Raw genomic sequence first — 15,066 nt, 5'->3', positions numbered from 1 at the left:
AAATGGATGTACAACACATTAAACATACTTCTGCCTGAGCCGGAAACAACTTCCTCCACACAAAGTCCAAGTTGATAGCTGCAAAGGAAAAAGTATTTGTGGCTTGGAAGGACAACTTTTGAGCGCATTCAGTATCAGAAAGTTAAGAGACTCAGTGCCTCAGACTCAAGAGGAAAGAAAAAAAGAAGCCTAGGCATCAAAAAAAAGTGGTTTGGCAGTTCATAATTATCAGGCTACATTCTACACACCTAGAAACATGTGAGAAAAGGCAAACTGTAAAAATTAGAAAAAAGGAAGAAGAGGCATTCTGACTACGTGGAAGTATCTAAGTGATCAGTAATGTCTCAGCACTGAAACCACAGAATATGCTGGTGATGCAGCTGGTCAAAGGCAGAGAGCTTAAATGAGACTTATTTGCAGATAACCACTGTGCTGAACCCACAAGACAACTAAGCTATCCAAAAGAGGCATCCAAAAGCAATTAATTTTTCTTAAAGATTCTCTGCATGGGAAGTAAAGAGAGTTTTTCAAGGAACAAGAGGACTGAACTGTTTCACAAGAAGCAACCTTAGAACTGCAAGTGCAAGATGGGTGTACAGTGAAGCCTGAACAGATTCCAGTACAGTGGTATGTACTGGCATTAAGACCATTCATTAATGCAAAACCCCAAAGATTACGACCTACTCTGGGGGAAATAAAAGGGAAAGATGATATTCCTTAGACCAAAATTTGCAACAGAAATATCTTACAAGTGAACAAAAATGTTGACAATAAAAAAGATTCCAGTTTTCTAACTATTAGCCTACTCCCCACGAGAGAGTGCCTATGTACTCTGAAGACTCCCTATTGCAAGGGGAAGTTTTCAACAAGGAGCTATGATTAAAGTGGGTGTGAAAATAATATAAAAATGAGTCAAAGGGAACAAAGAAGCTTCGATTCGATACAAGATCAAGACAGTAAACACAGAATCAATCCAGGCATGAAAAAAAAATAATCGAGAATGGCCTCAGAGCAAAGTTAATCACTAGGGTAGCAGGCTAAAAGGGACATGCTCATGTATTGACAAACCTGATCTACATTGCTTCTAAACTCTGATGGGAAGATTCTCTTGATTTGAAGGTGAAAAAAAAACAAAAACAAACCACTAAAACCATCAGAGGTTGTTTCCAACAGTGGGGGAAAAAAGGCAGGCAAAAGGCATGTGAGAATTAAAAAAGCAAACCCCAAAATCTCTGATGAATCTGAAGTGACATACTAAAATTTTATGGAACAATGAGGAACTAAGTACAGAATAGTTGCAGTATCTTATAAGCCACCAAACTCAGACTAAATGAAGATGACCCGATTTATAAATGCCTAGCAGTAGTATAAAGAAAACTCCAATAGTGTGGGAGACATATATGTGCTTAAGCTTATTGTTTGGGAATGTTTAACTAGAGACTGTTTTCCTTGCAAGCAGCAATTTCTTTATATAAAATTCTTGTAGAGAAAAAGCTTAAAAAAATATTTATTTAACTTTTGCAATCACATTTCAAATGTTCATCTGTCAAAATAACTTTTCATGACAGTATTTTACACAAGTACAGAGTAATTTTAAAGGCCAGAATTCAAAGCAAATCATATTTTCCTCTGCAAGGCCTTCTAAGTTTAAGGTCTTCTTTAAAAATCAGAATGGAAATTGATAGTTTCCAAAGTGTAGAAACTTCAAATGAGGGTATTCAGAGGCACATCATTCTCAAGTTTTTTTGGTACCTCTGTCCTGTCTGTTGCAGACTAATGAACTAATGAATACTGCAAACTGTAGCACTTGTACAAATGTTCTATACAATAAGCAACTCTCTAGATCACTGCTGATCCTGGATTAGTGTGCAATCCATAACAGATTTTTTGATGTTAACTAGTTTGACATAAGGAGACATTTCTATCAAATTAAAAAAAAAATCAGTTGATAAACAGAGTTAAGTCCAAATCAGATTTTAATTCCAACTAGATCCACTCAAAAAGAGATTTGAATTTCAAAGCATCTTTAAGCACCCAAGACTAGCACTGTAAAAGCTACTTTAACTCACAGGGAAGGTAAAAGTCAGTATTTCACATTAATTCATTATTGAGAATAAGGATTAAGAGGAATACCTAGGTCTTGATGGAGTCTTGGCAAGGAGGCACATAAAGAAAAGATTTACCCAGGTTAAAGATAAGGTTTGGAAAGACAGTGCCTTCAGAATATGACCTCCTCAAGAATTATGCACGGGGTCTAACAGCTGCCAAAACTAGTTGCTTAGCCTAACCACTGGCTACCTCACTTCTCAGTTCCAACAGCCAGACTGGAAGGGAAGATCTTCTGAAAATAAGATACATTATCAGCTAGATTACTACTTCCCCATATCTGTCTCCAAGTCTGATGCCTATAGATTATATTTTGTTATGTGATTTTTTTATTTTCTTTAAATGATAGCTGCTGTTAAGAAGTCATTCAATTTACACAAATTAACCCATCAATTGCAATACACTGTAAGTATTTATTTTTCAGTTCTTGATACCTCCCAGATTACTGGATTGACTGTATTCTGTTATACAGTATTTAATGGCAAATATTAGCTGGACACTCTCTGGGTATCTGTAGGAAGGTACAGTAAGAAATCACCTTGCTTTGGCCAAACTCCTCTCCCTCATATTTCTTATGAAACTGAAAAAAGATTTCTTACCCGTATTTAATACAGTTTTGGCACTGCTATTACTAAAACATCATTGCAAACAGAAGTTCCTTAGCAAAACAAGTTATTTTCTGTATTTCTTGAGATTTATTCCTTAACAAGATTCGTTGTGTGCAATCAGAATAAAATTCCGATTAAGATTATGTGCACTTGCTGACATAATGGTACAAGCTTATATGAAAAGTAACGAGAAAGTATATTAAAAAAATAAAGACAAATTAACCCACAAAAATACGAATGATAAGGAGGTATTTTAGTAGTCAAATAAACCTGTGTTATACAGGAAGCAAAACCATGCACAACACATAAAATTAAATGAAAAAATGGAGGAAGCTGATGGTATCGAACATAAAGACATTCACTGTTTATAACTGACAGGGGAAACCAAAATGACATAAAGGGATTAAAATAAAGGCATATTAAGAATAGAAATGACTGTTACTGCTCTGCTAGCAGACAGGAGTCTATTTCCACCCATACCATGGCTCTTATAGGCAACTTCAATCACCCTGATATCTGGTGGAAGGGCAACACAGCATAATCAATCTCAGTTTCTGAGGCTGCCTGGAATGATGGCTTGGCACAGGCACTGCACTGGCTTGGCAGGAGTGATGCACAGACAGCTCCTGCTATTCACAAACAAGGAGCAATTGGCTGTGGATGTGGCAATCAACAGCAGCCTTAGCTGTACTATCCATGAAATAAAGGAGTTCAAAATCCCAAGGGGGAGTGATGAAGACAAGTAACAGAGTACAGATCCTGGATTTCAGGCCAGATTAGCTTATTCAGAGAAGTGGTATGTAGGACCCCACTGGAGGCAGCTTTGAAAGTTCATGAAAGCTGGCAGGTCAACTTCAAATGCAAGGATTGTCCACCCCCAAACTCAGTAAGACAGGTAGGAGACCAGCCTGGTTGAACAGGGAATACAGGACTGAGCTCCAATGCAAAAAGGCAGCATATGGAAGGTGTCAGCAGGGATGGGCTACAAACATTTTCATGACACACAGACTTGGTTTTAGGAAAAATAAAAATTCACTAGCTACAAAGTTGGTTATATCTAAATATTCACGTACAAATAGCTTCTAATTTTCAGGACTGAGAGAACTGGTAAAGATGCTCTAAGATGTGAATGCTTATTTTCAACAGCATACATGACTCCTACAACATATTCAAAAGCAAAAGAAAGCTGGCACTGCACTGATGTTTTAAAAGGATAAATGGAATAACTCATCATAACTGTAGGCTTTTTAAACTATTATTAAACATGAACAAAACAACAAAACATATCAAGAAACGACAAACAATAAAAGACTAACACAGACCAAACCCAGAGATTAACATCATCTATAATCATGCTATACTGAATTTATTTTGCTGCATGTGGCCTCTATTGTCATTTTAGTATCTCCTCTTAAAACTCAAATGCTGAAGTACTTTATTTAAGTATTTCACCACATAACCATGTAAGCAGCTACTCTCAAGTTAATTAACTGCTTATATAATGAGGGGCTTCTGCAGACTTTGAACTGGGGTTTAAATATTCTACAGAACACACAGGATTCATCTTTCACTATAATGAAATCTACTAGCTTATGAAGTTTGGGGTTTTTTAAATACTGTTTTAGCATCAGCAATAATATAGCCATTTAATTTACCTAAAATTTCTTTTCTTTACAGAAGTAGTGAGGAAACTTCAGGCAGGAGAACTACTGTCATAATCCATCGCTCCCTGGAATTATAGTATATATGTACAATACTTACTTTTAATGCATCTTTGACTGCAGTTCTGCCTTCCTTTCCAAGGAAAACATTATAGGGGTAAAGCCGGTCAATAACATGCTGGACTGACATCATAGGAAAGGAATCCTAATTCAAATTAAATAACATAAATTAAAAAAAGAAATTATTGGCTCATTCAATCATCATCCATTAACATAAAAATCTTACATAGTGCTGAACTTCGAATAAAACTGCAAGGGCAGTACGTAAATGACCACTACACTCAGTATTCAATCAGATTTCAAAACAAGCATTTCTCAAGTGCAATTCATTATAATATAGATGTCTCAAGTAGATTAGAACCACCAGATCCTAAAAATTACTTTCCTTCCTGTGCATATATGGAAGCTACAGTAACTCGCTCAGATATCTAAAGATATTTAAAGATCAGAGAGACAAATTCCACCACAGGTAACCAAGATTCATAGTACTACCAAGAAAGAATCAATATGACAAGAAATCTATATTAAATACTGATCTACACATTCACAGCAGTTTCTAGTGTTGAATTTTTATTCTATCACATTGTACAGATTCTACATAAGTCAATTCTTAGAAATTCTGAACAGTTTGATCACAACTGCTTTGTTTTGAAATGAGATACTAAGTCTGCTTGCACTTTCCACACAAAACTGAAAACAATGATTTTTTTCCTACCTCTTTGTTAGTTACAAGTACTACATTTTTTGTCAGCTGCTGCCTGAACTAGACAAGGATTTTATAATTTTGCTGCAGTAGTGGAGAAAGAAATGGAAATGCATATATGAATACTCAAGAAACATCTGCATGAAGCCTTTGGTGGTGGAAAAATGTATTTCAAAAACCCTAAAGTAATGCTTGATTGTTTGCTTTAAAAAAGACTTGTAAATTTTTAAGAACCTCTTCTAACAGTAGTGAAAAACAGTCAGTGGATTAGCACTACTTTTTAAGCCCTCATCCAAGTAAAAAGTAAATTATATAATACAAATTAAATCAAATGATTTTCAGTTATACATTTGGATTTACATAGGCACCCAACTGAAAGAAGAGTTGCTTAGAAATGAAGTCAGGACATGCATACTTTATGAATTGCATAATTCAATTTATACTTATAATCAGTAATACTATTTATAATGTTCCATATTTAAAAAAGATCAGTAAAAATAAACCATTTAAGTCACTGTAGTAAATGTCCTGCTTAAAGGATCAGGGAGTCCTTTATTGCATTTTAAAAGCGCTCTGTCTATATATAAGGAATTAATTTAATTAATTATCTCAAACTAATAATAATTACAATGGCTTGTATGAAATTAGCCTCTTCAGAACAGTACCCAATGAAAAAATTCTCCCTTTTAGCAGGCAGGAGTTTTCAACTGAAGAAATACATTTGGGACTGTTTGAATCCATGACAGAAGATAAGAAGCTAGTCATTACAATGTATTCCCTTCACACTTTGAAACAAGTGAATCAACCAAGCTAGAAGTAGAGGATGGCAGTGACCCAGCATGTGAAGGAAAAACGCTGTAGCTAGAATCACTAGGAACAGTCAGCTTAGAAAAAACAAGTGATTAAAACTAATTCTAAAAGAAACAGTTCCCATCTACCTAAAAAAGACACTGTCATACAATGATAACACTTCACATTCTCTAATGTGAAATAAAATGCTTCCTTCATTCCATAGTTTAGATAATAGCTTAAGGCTCATTTTCTTTCCATTACTCTGAAAGCCATCTGGCATTCACTTAAAAATAATTTTTCACTACAGAGCTCAAAGAATAAAAAGTTACAATTTATTTTAGAATCCAACATGTATTTCTTTCCTAAAGCCCTTCAAAAAACATTTCATTTCTGTGAATCTGGTTTTTAATCCTTAACTTCTGATGCAGTATAACTAATTCTGAAAAAAAAATACGTCTGTAAGTAGAGAGCACAACTGAGGGGACTGAACACCACAGTAATACAACTAATTGTTATATTTTAATGTATATCCAGTAAAATATGTAGAAGTGATCTGCAGCTGAGCAGTACCATAGGTAAAACGACTGTACAGGAGACAAAACAGAGAAAGTCCTCTCTATAGACACCTGGTACTTTGGAGAGAGGGTTCCAGAAACTGTCTTGGTGTATTACTCTCCTGTAAAGACTGCAAGACTGCATCTTCCTGCATATAAACAAGCCCCAACCCCTCTCTCTCTTTATATAGATCTCATCTCCCTGACTTCCTTCAGGAGGCATCTTCAGTTTTTACTTTGACTTTTTACTATGTAATCATAAAGTCCAAGGGACAAAAGCCTGTCAGAAAGCAGAACGACTGCCTAGGTTGTAGTCCTGACCTGACTGATTTGCCACTGTAAACTCAGCAAAGTGCAGTAGTTGTATTTCCCTGTGGTGGTCTGTGGCTGTCAGAAACTACTGCATCTTCAAGTGTGCACAACCTGTATCTTCAGGTAATCCTCTCTGACTATGGTTATTCTAAAATCTGCCAGCCAACCCAAAGACCTAATGTAGGCTTCATCTCAAACAGTTTAACTGCATCACACACCCATATTTGAATATGATTGGTCTGGGTCCTTTTTGGTGTCAATGGAGAATAACAGGGTCTCGGTAATGCAACCAATATGATCATGCATACTACTAAATCAGAACTTTTAGGTTGTGATTTTTATTTATCTTCACTGACTATGTCAATGTCATCAAGTAACCTACAGATTCATCTGAAGTCAGTTAAGATGATTTAGTGGAATAAAACCCATTTTGAGAACTAAGATACATTTAATCACACCATAAATCTTCCATCATACCATATTTTGTCCTTTACTATTATGCTATATGCTTAGTTAAAGTATTATCCAGACATATCTGACTGGTGCTTTTCTCCCTCAAACCATCCTTAGGTTTTTTCAGGTTTATTTTTTAAATGCTCATCTTATTCTAACAACACGAATAATCCAAATCTAATTTTAAGCCCATACAGTTTCACAGCACATGTGTATGCACATACCAAAATCTGAACCGCAGCCGATAAGCTGTCTAAAGGAAAATCTGGAAGTCCCAATGTAGAAGATTCTTGAGAGCAGAGAGTTGTAGCAAAAGACAGGAGCTGAGAAATTCTGCATAGGAAAAAATAATTACACAGTTTTATACATGCTATCTATATTTAAAATACTAAAGTCTAAAAAGCTAAATAGAGAATAAGATGCTGAAACTACTTCTGAGTGCAAATAAGAAAGGTGTGATTGAAGTTCTAAAGCATTAAGAATTCATTATATGAAGGCTGCATATGAAAAGCTCTGTGAGCATACACCCACACACATTAAAAAATTTCTTTCAGTTCTGGTCTCTATGCAGTGAAAGAAGACACAAAAATAGCAAGGAATCCTGAAAGGACACCACTTTTCCTCGTTCATTCCATTTTCATTTTTTTTAAATATGAAAAATTACCTCTCTGTGGAAATGTTTGATCCAATTGAATATAATAGCTGAAGATGGTCCTGGAAATAGAACATAAAATCACAGAGTAAATTAATTTGGGGATCAGACTGTAGGTCACAGCTCATGATGTACAATTTCTGTTTTTCCCTCTACTTTAGACATGTGGATTGTACTAGCTCCTTGACACAGAATTAATTTTATAAAAAAAATAAATAAATAAACCAAGAAAGATTATAAAATCTTTCTTTTAGGGTTACATGTTTTACGGAGGTTATTTTTCTGCTGCAACATTCCTTGGCAACAATAAACCTGCTTTCCAGGAATTTATTAGGCCCCATTATGACAAATGCCGTTTCAGATAAATTTATTACTCAAGGATTCTTTTCAAAGGTGAGGTAAGTAAAACATAACGTCAAAATATTAGCTCTACTCAGTACACATAATCCGACCTTTCTGCTAGGACACTTACCTTAAAGGGCAGATGATAAACATCTCTAGCTTGAAATCGAGACCGAAGGGGAGGATCCAAAGGGTTACCAGAGTATTTAGGTACCGGCAGGCCCAATGCTATCACTCGAAAATCTTCACTAACTCGAACAATCTTCCATGCATCTAACTCTGATTTTGCATGACTCTAAATTAATTAAAATAAAGCAACAAGAAAAGAAAAAAAAACCAAAAAACCAAAACATCATTAAAGCCTCACGGTGACTAAGCTGTAGACTGTCTAACAGATCATTCAACCTAAATGTGGCCGTGTTCTCTTCTTTCATTCAGAGGGGCTAGAGAGGGCTGAACTACTCAAATCTGTGGCTGGTAAAAGCAAGTTTTTCAAAAATGAACACAGACAATGCTTGATTAAGTGCAGCTTTTGGCCTGTAGCAATCTGACTGAAGACAGTCAAAGCTGAGAAAGTATTATTAAACCATTGATTTCACAAAAAAAAACCCAGAAAATAAGTGGACTACAAAATTGGTTGTATCCTAAAATATTAGAAGTGGGTTACCATGAGCAAGTTTTTTTATTCTTTTTTCCCCCTAACTGTAAAAGAGACTAAAATGTGCATCTTAAAAGTTTAATTTACAAGATACGCTTTATTATAAACAAGTATACAGAACTAGGCTCCTTTATGAGGACATTAAACGTTGTGTTTCACTTATTGTATAAAAATCCACTGCACACAAAAAATGCACTCTTTAGTCTTCCCACATCACAGTTACATCTTCCTTGAAACCATACATGAGTACATTTCCCGCAGATCTAAATGTACAGTAATTATTCACACAGAAGAGAAAAAGAACATTAGCTTATATAATAAAATATTCCCCAAACAACAAAACAACAATATTAGATTTAGCATTGTAGCAAGAGTTTTATTTAATTCATATACTATTAGCAGTGTGCCCGAGGCACTCATTTTGAAACATTTTATCATGAGGAAAAGTGTTAGAAAGGAAAAAAGAAAGAGGTAGATGTTTTGCATAATTGCAACCAAATCCTGTCTAAATTTGAATTCTCATTTTCAGTCTTTAAATACAGTTACATTTTAAAAGCTTACATTTAAAATATAATGATAATGATTCTAACAACTGCATCTACTAATTAAATATCAGAAATATGTTTTGGGAAAGGCATGGATCAGAAGAATGATGAGAGATGATGAGAGAGGAAACATATGAGAGGCATAAGAAATAAGGATATATTTTCAGAAATCCACTACACTTCAGCATAGTTGGCTACTCCATTCCATCAGGGTCAGTGACAAAAGGTTTATTGTAAATTTCCTTCCTGTGCCACATGGGTCTGAATTAGGTACTTTACCACTGTTAGGTATGACAGACAGAAAGATGAGCAAGCAGGTGCCAGACTGCTATGAGAGACTGACAGGTATGTGATCAGAAGCTACGGTATATGAAAGTAAGATGCAGAGTACTACTGAAAACTGTTTGATGAGATTTACTGAGGACCCTGAAAGCCTGAAAAGTATCCACTCACATTTAAGCAGTAGGACTCGAAGCCCAAAAAATTGGGAAAATGGCTAAAGCAGCAATGGCAGCAGACGCTAAAATCCCTTTTCCTATCAAAAGAAAATTCTCTAATAATTTCCTATAATTTAGATTGGCTGTTTACATATACTTTTGTAAATTAAAGGCAAGACAACACTAAAGAATATAGTCTTGCTCACCTTTACCTCATTTTTTTGGTATCCTAACATTTTAAAAGCTTAGCAATAGGGCTACTACAATGCTGAAGCATGTTTTGAACTTCATGTGAACAATTTCAATTTAAATCTGTTTTCTCAAGTATATTTTAGTTACCCTTACATTGTGGCTTTTACATTTCAGAAGCATACAGGCTTCATACAGCATTAACGCTGACCTCTCTTTTTCATGTGAAGAGACAAGATATAGATGAAAACTTTTTGCTGTTGCAAGTAGCAGTTTGACTTTTCACATAGCTTTCACCCTGCCTATGTCATCCTATGTAACACCCCAGGAAAAAAACCAACACAGAAACCTTGATGAGACTGCCTCCATCTGACTCATAAATACTCTCCCCTCCGTAACAGTATTCTAGCACTGCCAAGAACGTGAAAAAGACCATGGGAAATCCAAACAGCACTTCCATACCTGCAGAAGCTTGTCATAACGCTCTGCAGACATAAGAAAGCGACCATCTTCAAGCTGCATTTCCCTATTCTCCAGTAAATTGTTCAATACGGGCAGGACATTCCGCTCAGCCTTCTCCAAACCTTCCAACACAAGGATTCTGCCTTCAGTAGCTGCACGAACTGCACACTATTAAAAAATATAAAAATAAACATTACATAAACATTAAATCCTTCTGAAAAAGAACTTCTGGGTGCTTCCCAAAACATTATTTATTTTTGTAATAATCAATAAAATTCACATCGGTAGAAATCAGTAGTAGCTGATTGCCTTAGTGCTCACATCCATAAGCCAGACTTTTATCTCCTAACTATTATAGGGACTGACAGAAATAAGTTCCAGTATTTTATAATGAATAAAATGTAAAACCTTGCAAACACTTCAGTGTATACCCAGTATATACTAATATGTGGCACCTTTTCATTTTTATATTGGGTAATATTTTGGACTTTAATGCCATCTAAAAATTCTGCAACTATTTATACAGCAAACATACAATCAAGGTAGTTCATCATATTTACAATTCCATTAAAATATTTAGAAAAAAGTCAGGTATTGCCTTGGACTGCACCAGTGAAATTCATCCTTGGTACACTGCTTTAGTCTGACTAGAACAGAAGTTCATTGAAACCAAACACAGATGATAAAACCAAAATAGTGCTATAAATAAATGCTTAAAAATGTGATAAAATTATAAAGATTTAGAACTACATTCCCTGCCTAGAACATGGTCTTCTACAAACCCAGAATAAAAATGTAGCCATTAACCTGATAATCCCTTGGAGCCACTGGGATAGAAAGTTACTTCTTTTCTGTATTTCACTTTATTAGTTGACAACATGTGGCTGTTTATTTAAGTGCCTAATGTGGAGCTAAAATGTAAAACTAAACTCCGGCACTGGTAAAATCGTGTAACTTGCAGTCAATGATATTCACTCAGGTAAATTAACTGCACTTCCTATCTAATATTCACAATTACTGTCCAGCAAAAGACACCGGAATTCAATGCATTCTTGTCTACTTCCCATTTGCAGAAGTTTAATCACATAATTAAGGGGCAGATTTAGGCATAGGCAACATCTAGAGGCACCAAAGAGGAACCAACGAGTCTTCCTTTGCATTCCTATTACATTTTAACACAATTTTAGACACAAGCACAGCTGCAAAGGAGAATAAATGAAGTCTTTTCCCGCTATGTCTCCCATTAACTTTACAGAAGAACCTTTCATATAATATTAGATGGGAATCTCTGATGAACACAATACATGCCAAAAACTGGGCCAGAAAGAAGGAAAACATGAGGAAGAATAATGAAGAGTATCAAAATACAAAAAGTAACAACAAAAAACTACATGTGAAAGCAGATGTATAAAGAACAAAAGCATAAGCATAAACTAGAAACAAAGAACAGGCCAGCACAACAAATGAATTGCTACATGGTACAAAGCACACAACAGAATCGGAGATCTATTTGAAAAGATAAGACACTGATAAAACTAATTAGATGCTCCTTATGTACAGTATAGAAGCATAAACAACTACTGGCAAACTGACCATAATGTAAGCTTTTCACATTGTAATTAAGATGGAAATAAAAAAGGCACTCACAAGTCTTGGTACACATCTCAAGATCAAGCTCCCTTCTCTGAAAGACAGTATTTTAATATCTAGCCTCAAAGCCAGTATCTGAGCAACCTGGAGTAATCTATTAAAGAAGCAGTAGTGCTCAGATTATTTCTCTTCCAATTCTTTCAAAAAGCAATCAGTATGTTAATTGACTTTTCTGTTGTTAATTCAGGACATCATGCTCTACCAAGAGGCAATATAAAATTCCTCTCTCCTCATCCCATAACGTTTGTACAAAGGACAAATGTTGTGCTAACATTTTTCTCTAGAAAGGTCACCGGCCAACTCAAAAATCTGCTCCACCTCCTTGAACAGAAAACCTGAGTCTCCAGCAGCCAGTCCAATACCTGGCATGAACAAAATGCTATTTTGTCTAAACGCAGTTTGGAGATACAGCCAGAATATGCTTTAACAAACAATTTATTTGCCAAGTTGCTTGGATTCTGCATATTACAAGTTATGAAGACTTTATGACTGAGTTTTACTAGCCAGAGGAAAATACACATTCTGTTCATATGGTTTCAAAATATTTTGAGTATCCATAGAATCTTGTTGACTCATGTTGAAAAACGGATGCTATGGATGAAGGCTTGCTGAAATCGCAGGCTTCTAGAATCAACATAAACCTCTCTCACAGACCTGCATATGAAGACAATCTGCTTTAGGGGTAGGCAGCAAATAGCAGGAAGTATATACCAATCATTAACTTCAAGAAAAAAGATGCTCTTCATTAGCAGTGCAATCTTGAGAAGCAGCCTACTGCACTATGTTGCCTGCTGTTTATCAGTTTACAGGACCAAAATATAAAAAGTGCACAGTTTTCAGAGCTTGGAAACTAACCTGAAGATTTTACTATTCAAAAACCTACTGCTCAGTACAATAGTATTTCTAAAGGTATGCTACAGATGGTCTTTACCTACCTATATATAGTGTACCTTTTACAATCAGCCTCAGGAATGGCTGAATGCACAACCATGGTTTTTCACTTCTTAATCAAAGACACCTCTTAACAGCAATAACACCACCTGGGTGCTAATTTACTCTGGTTTTCTTCCCGACTGTACTCCTCATGTACCTTCAAAACACAACTGAAATACGGGAAACTGTTCTTCAAAATACAAAGAAATAAATGCACAGTTGATCTACATCTTAAGTTCTTGCGCTAAATAGCATAAAGTCTGCTCTTGAGACTGAAACAACTACATATCTCTGGCCAAACTACAGTATTTCTGCATTCTGGTTGGTAATGAGCAATGAGGTTTTTTGCAATGAACTAGGCATTCTACAAGACATCCTCTGAATCATTATTTCATTTTTATCTGTGCATTGATGGATTAGTATGGAAAATAAAATGCATACAAAAAACTCAGAGGAAGGAAAGTAAAAGTTTGCAATCTGTCACTGCAATTCACTTTTTAAAAACATTTCCAAGAAAGAAATATTCATAATTCTATAATGAAAACTCAGAAATAGCTGCACTGCCTCCCTCTCTCACTAGGCTCGAAAGTTTAACATAAAGCACAATTTGAAAGATGACCTTATATTGTGCAACCCTAATGATAAACCTGAGATTAAAAGTATTAATTCATGTTAAAAGGCAAAGGGGAATTTGTTAAATATTTACTTTCAGAGTTACTGTAACTGCAGCAAGGGACTGTTTTGCTCATCAGAGGAGGACAGATGCTGCTGCCTCCCACCCATGCTCCTAGGGCTCTGGAAGGATGGTAACCTGGATACCTGCTCCAGGGAATACCTGGAGATACCACGGGCTGAGAGCAAAAACCCATCCCACAGTGCTGCTGCTCTGAAAGTGATGTCTCTATGCAACAAATACCTAACAAGGAATGTTTAACCTGGTTTCACACTGCACCTACGAGAATGTATTTTTATCTTTAAAGGCAAATCACCTTAGGAACAAGACAACCCTAAGCAGACTTCCATTGCCTTTCCTGTAACTTCACCACAGTGAGCTCCTCCATCTGACCAGTGCAAAAGACCACAAATCCAGGAAGCTGTAAATCCCAATTTTGACATAAATCAAAGTATATAAGCATATGGATGAAGTGTCAGAAAGGGTACAAGGATAGAGAAAAGCTCACCACAATGCACATACCAAAATGCACAAACACCAGAGAAAGGAGGACATTTTCATAAAGCTAACCAACATAATTTTTAAAGGCACAAGAAATTTCAACAGTATAGTTTAAAATACAAGAACTGAAATGGTAGTTCTCTTCTCTCTGTAAAATGCTTATCAGAAACCAGAAAACTCTGGTTGCCCTGAAATCCATGAGGAATGTTCTCAGGGAACTCTAAAGGGTTTTATTTTTTCAGATCTAGGCATCATTCCAAGTACAACATACAGGCTACATTGCAGAATTGTATTAAAATTGCTAGAAATTGCTCAACAGTAATAAGTCTATTTTTCAGAAGCTACCTCAAGACAAGTTTGGTGGTTTTTCAGAAGATGACTTGCCCCTCTGATGAAAACTGGATCCCTGTAATGACAACTCAAGCAGAGCAACCATAACTACAATGTGGAAAAATAACAGTACAAGTAGCTCAGTGAACATGAGAACTAATGAGGTAAGGTTTCCCTACATCTGCAGCCTACATTTCAGATGTCCCTTCCAATGCAGTATCTTGTTCCCACCACCCGCACAATATCCCACACAAATTCATCCACCCAAGTCTTTCCATTCCCTTTTGTATCTCGTAAACATCCCAACAATGTCATGTCCAGATGTCTCTCACGGTGAAGAGAGATCCTTAACAACCGGCTGGTAAGGACAACATAAAACTTTGTCTGGTTTTGAGCTAACATGATGCTGACTGGTTGCAGCAGCCTAACAGAACTTGGACTATAA

The 15,066-nt window shown here is 35.9% G+C and overlaps 1 protein-coding gene across 1 annotated transcript in view; it reads right to left on the bottom strand.

The window, feature by feature from the left end:
- The window catches only part of VWA8 (von Willebrand factor A domain containing 8), a 181,941-nt gene that overhangs the window by 136,774 nt on the left and 30,101 nt on the right, over positions 1 to 15,066 (bottom strand). The window contains exons 5-9 of the mRNA XM_061374263.1: positions 10,535 to 10,702; positions 8,374 to 8,538; positions 7,914 to 7,963; positions 7,474 to 7,582; positions 4,476 to 4,580 (exon numbers count right to left, since the gene is read on the bottom strand). Of these exons, the coding sequence (XP_061230247.1) occupies positions 4,476 to 4,580; positions 7,474 to 7,582; positions 7,914 to 7,963; positions 8,374 to 8,538; positions 10,535 to 10,702 (597 nt within the window). The remainder of the gene's footprint in view (positions 1 to 4,475; positions 4,581 to 7,473; positions 7,583 to 7,913; positions 7,964 to 8,373; positions 8,539 to 10,534; positions 10,703 to 15,066) is intronic.

This window comes from Neopsephotus bourkii, unplaced genomic scaffold, assembly GCF_033783945.1.
Source record: "Neopsephotus bourkii isolate Nb327-2 ecotype Australia unplaced genomic scaffold, CSIRO-AGI_Nbou_v1 NB_1637, whole genome shotgun sequence".
NCBI classification, from domain to species: Eukaryota; Metazoa; Chordata; class Aves; order Psittaciformes; family Psittacidae; genus Neopsephotus; species Neopsephotus bourkii.
This window is presented reverse-complemented; position numbering and strand designations above follow the sequence as displayed.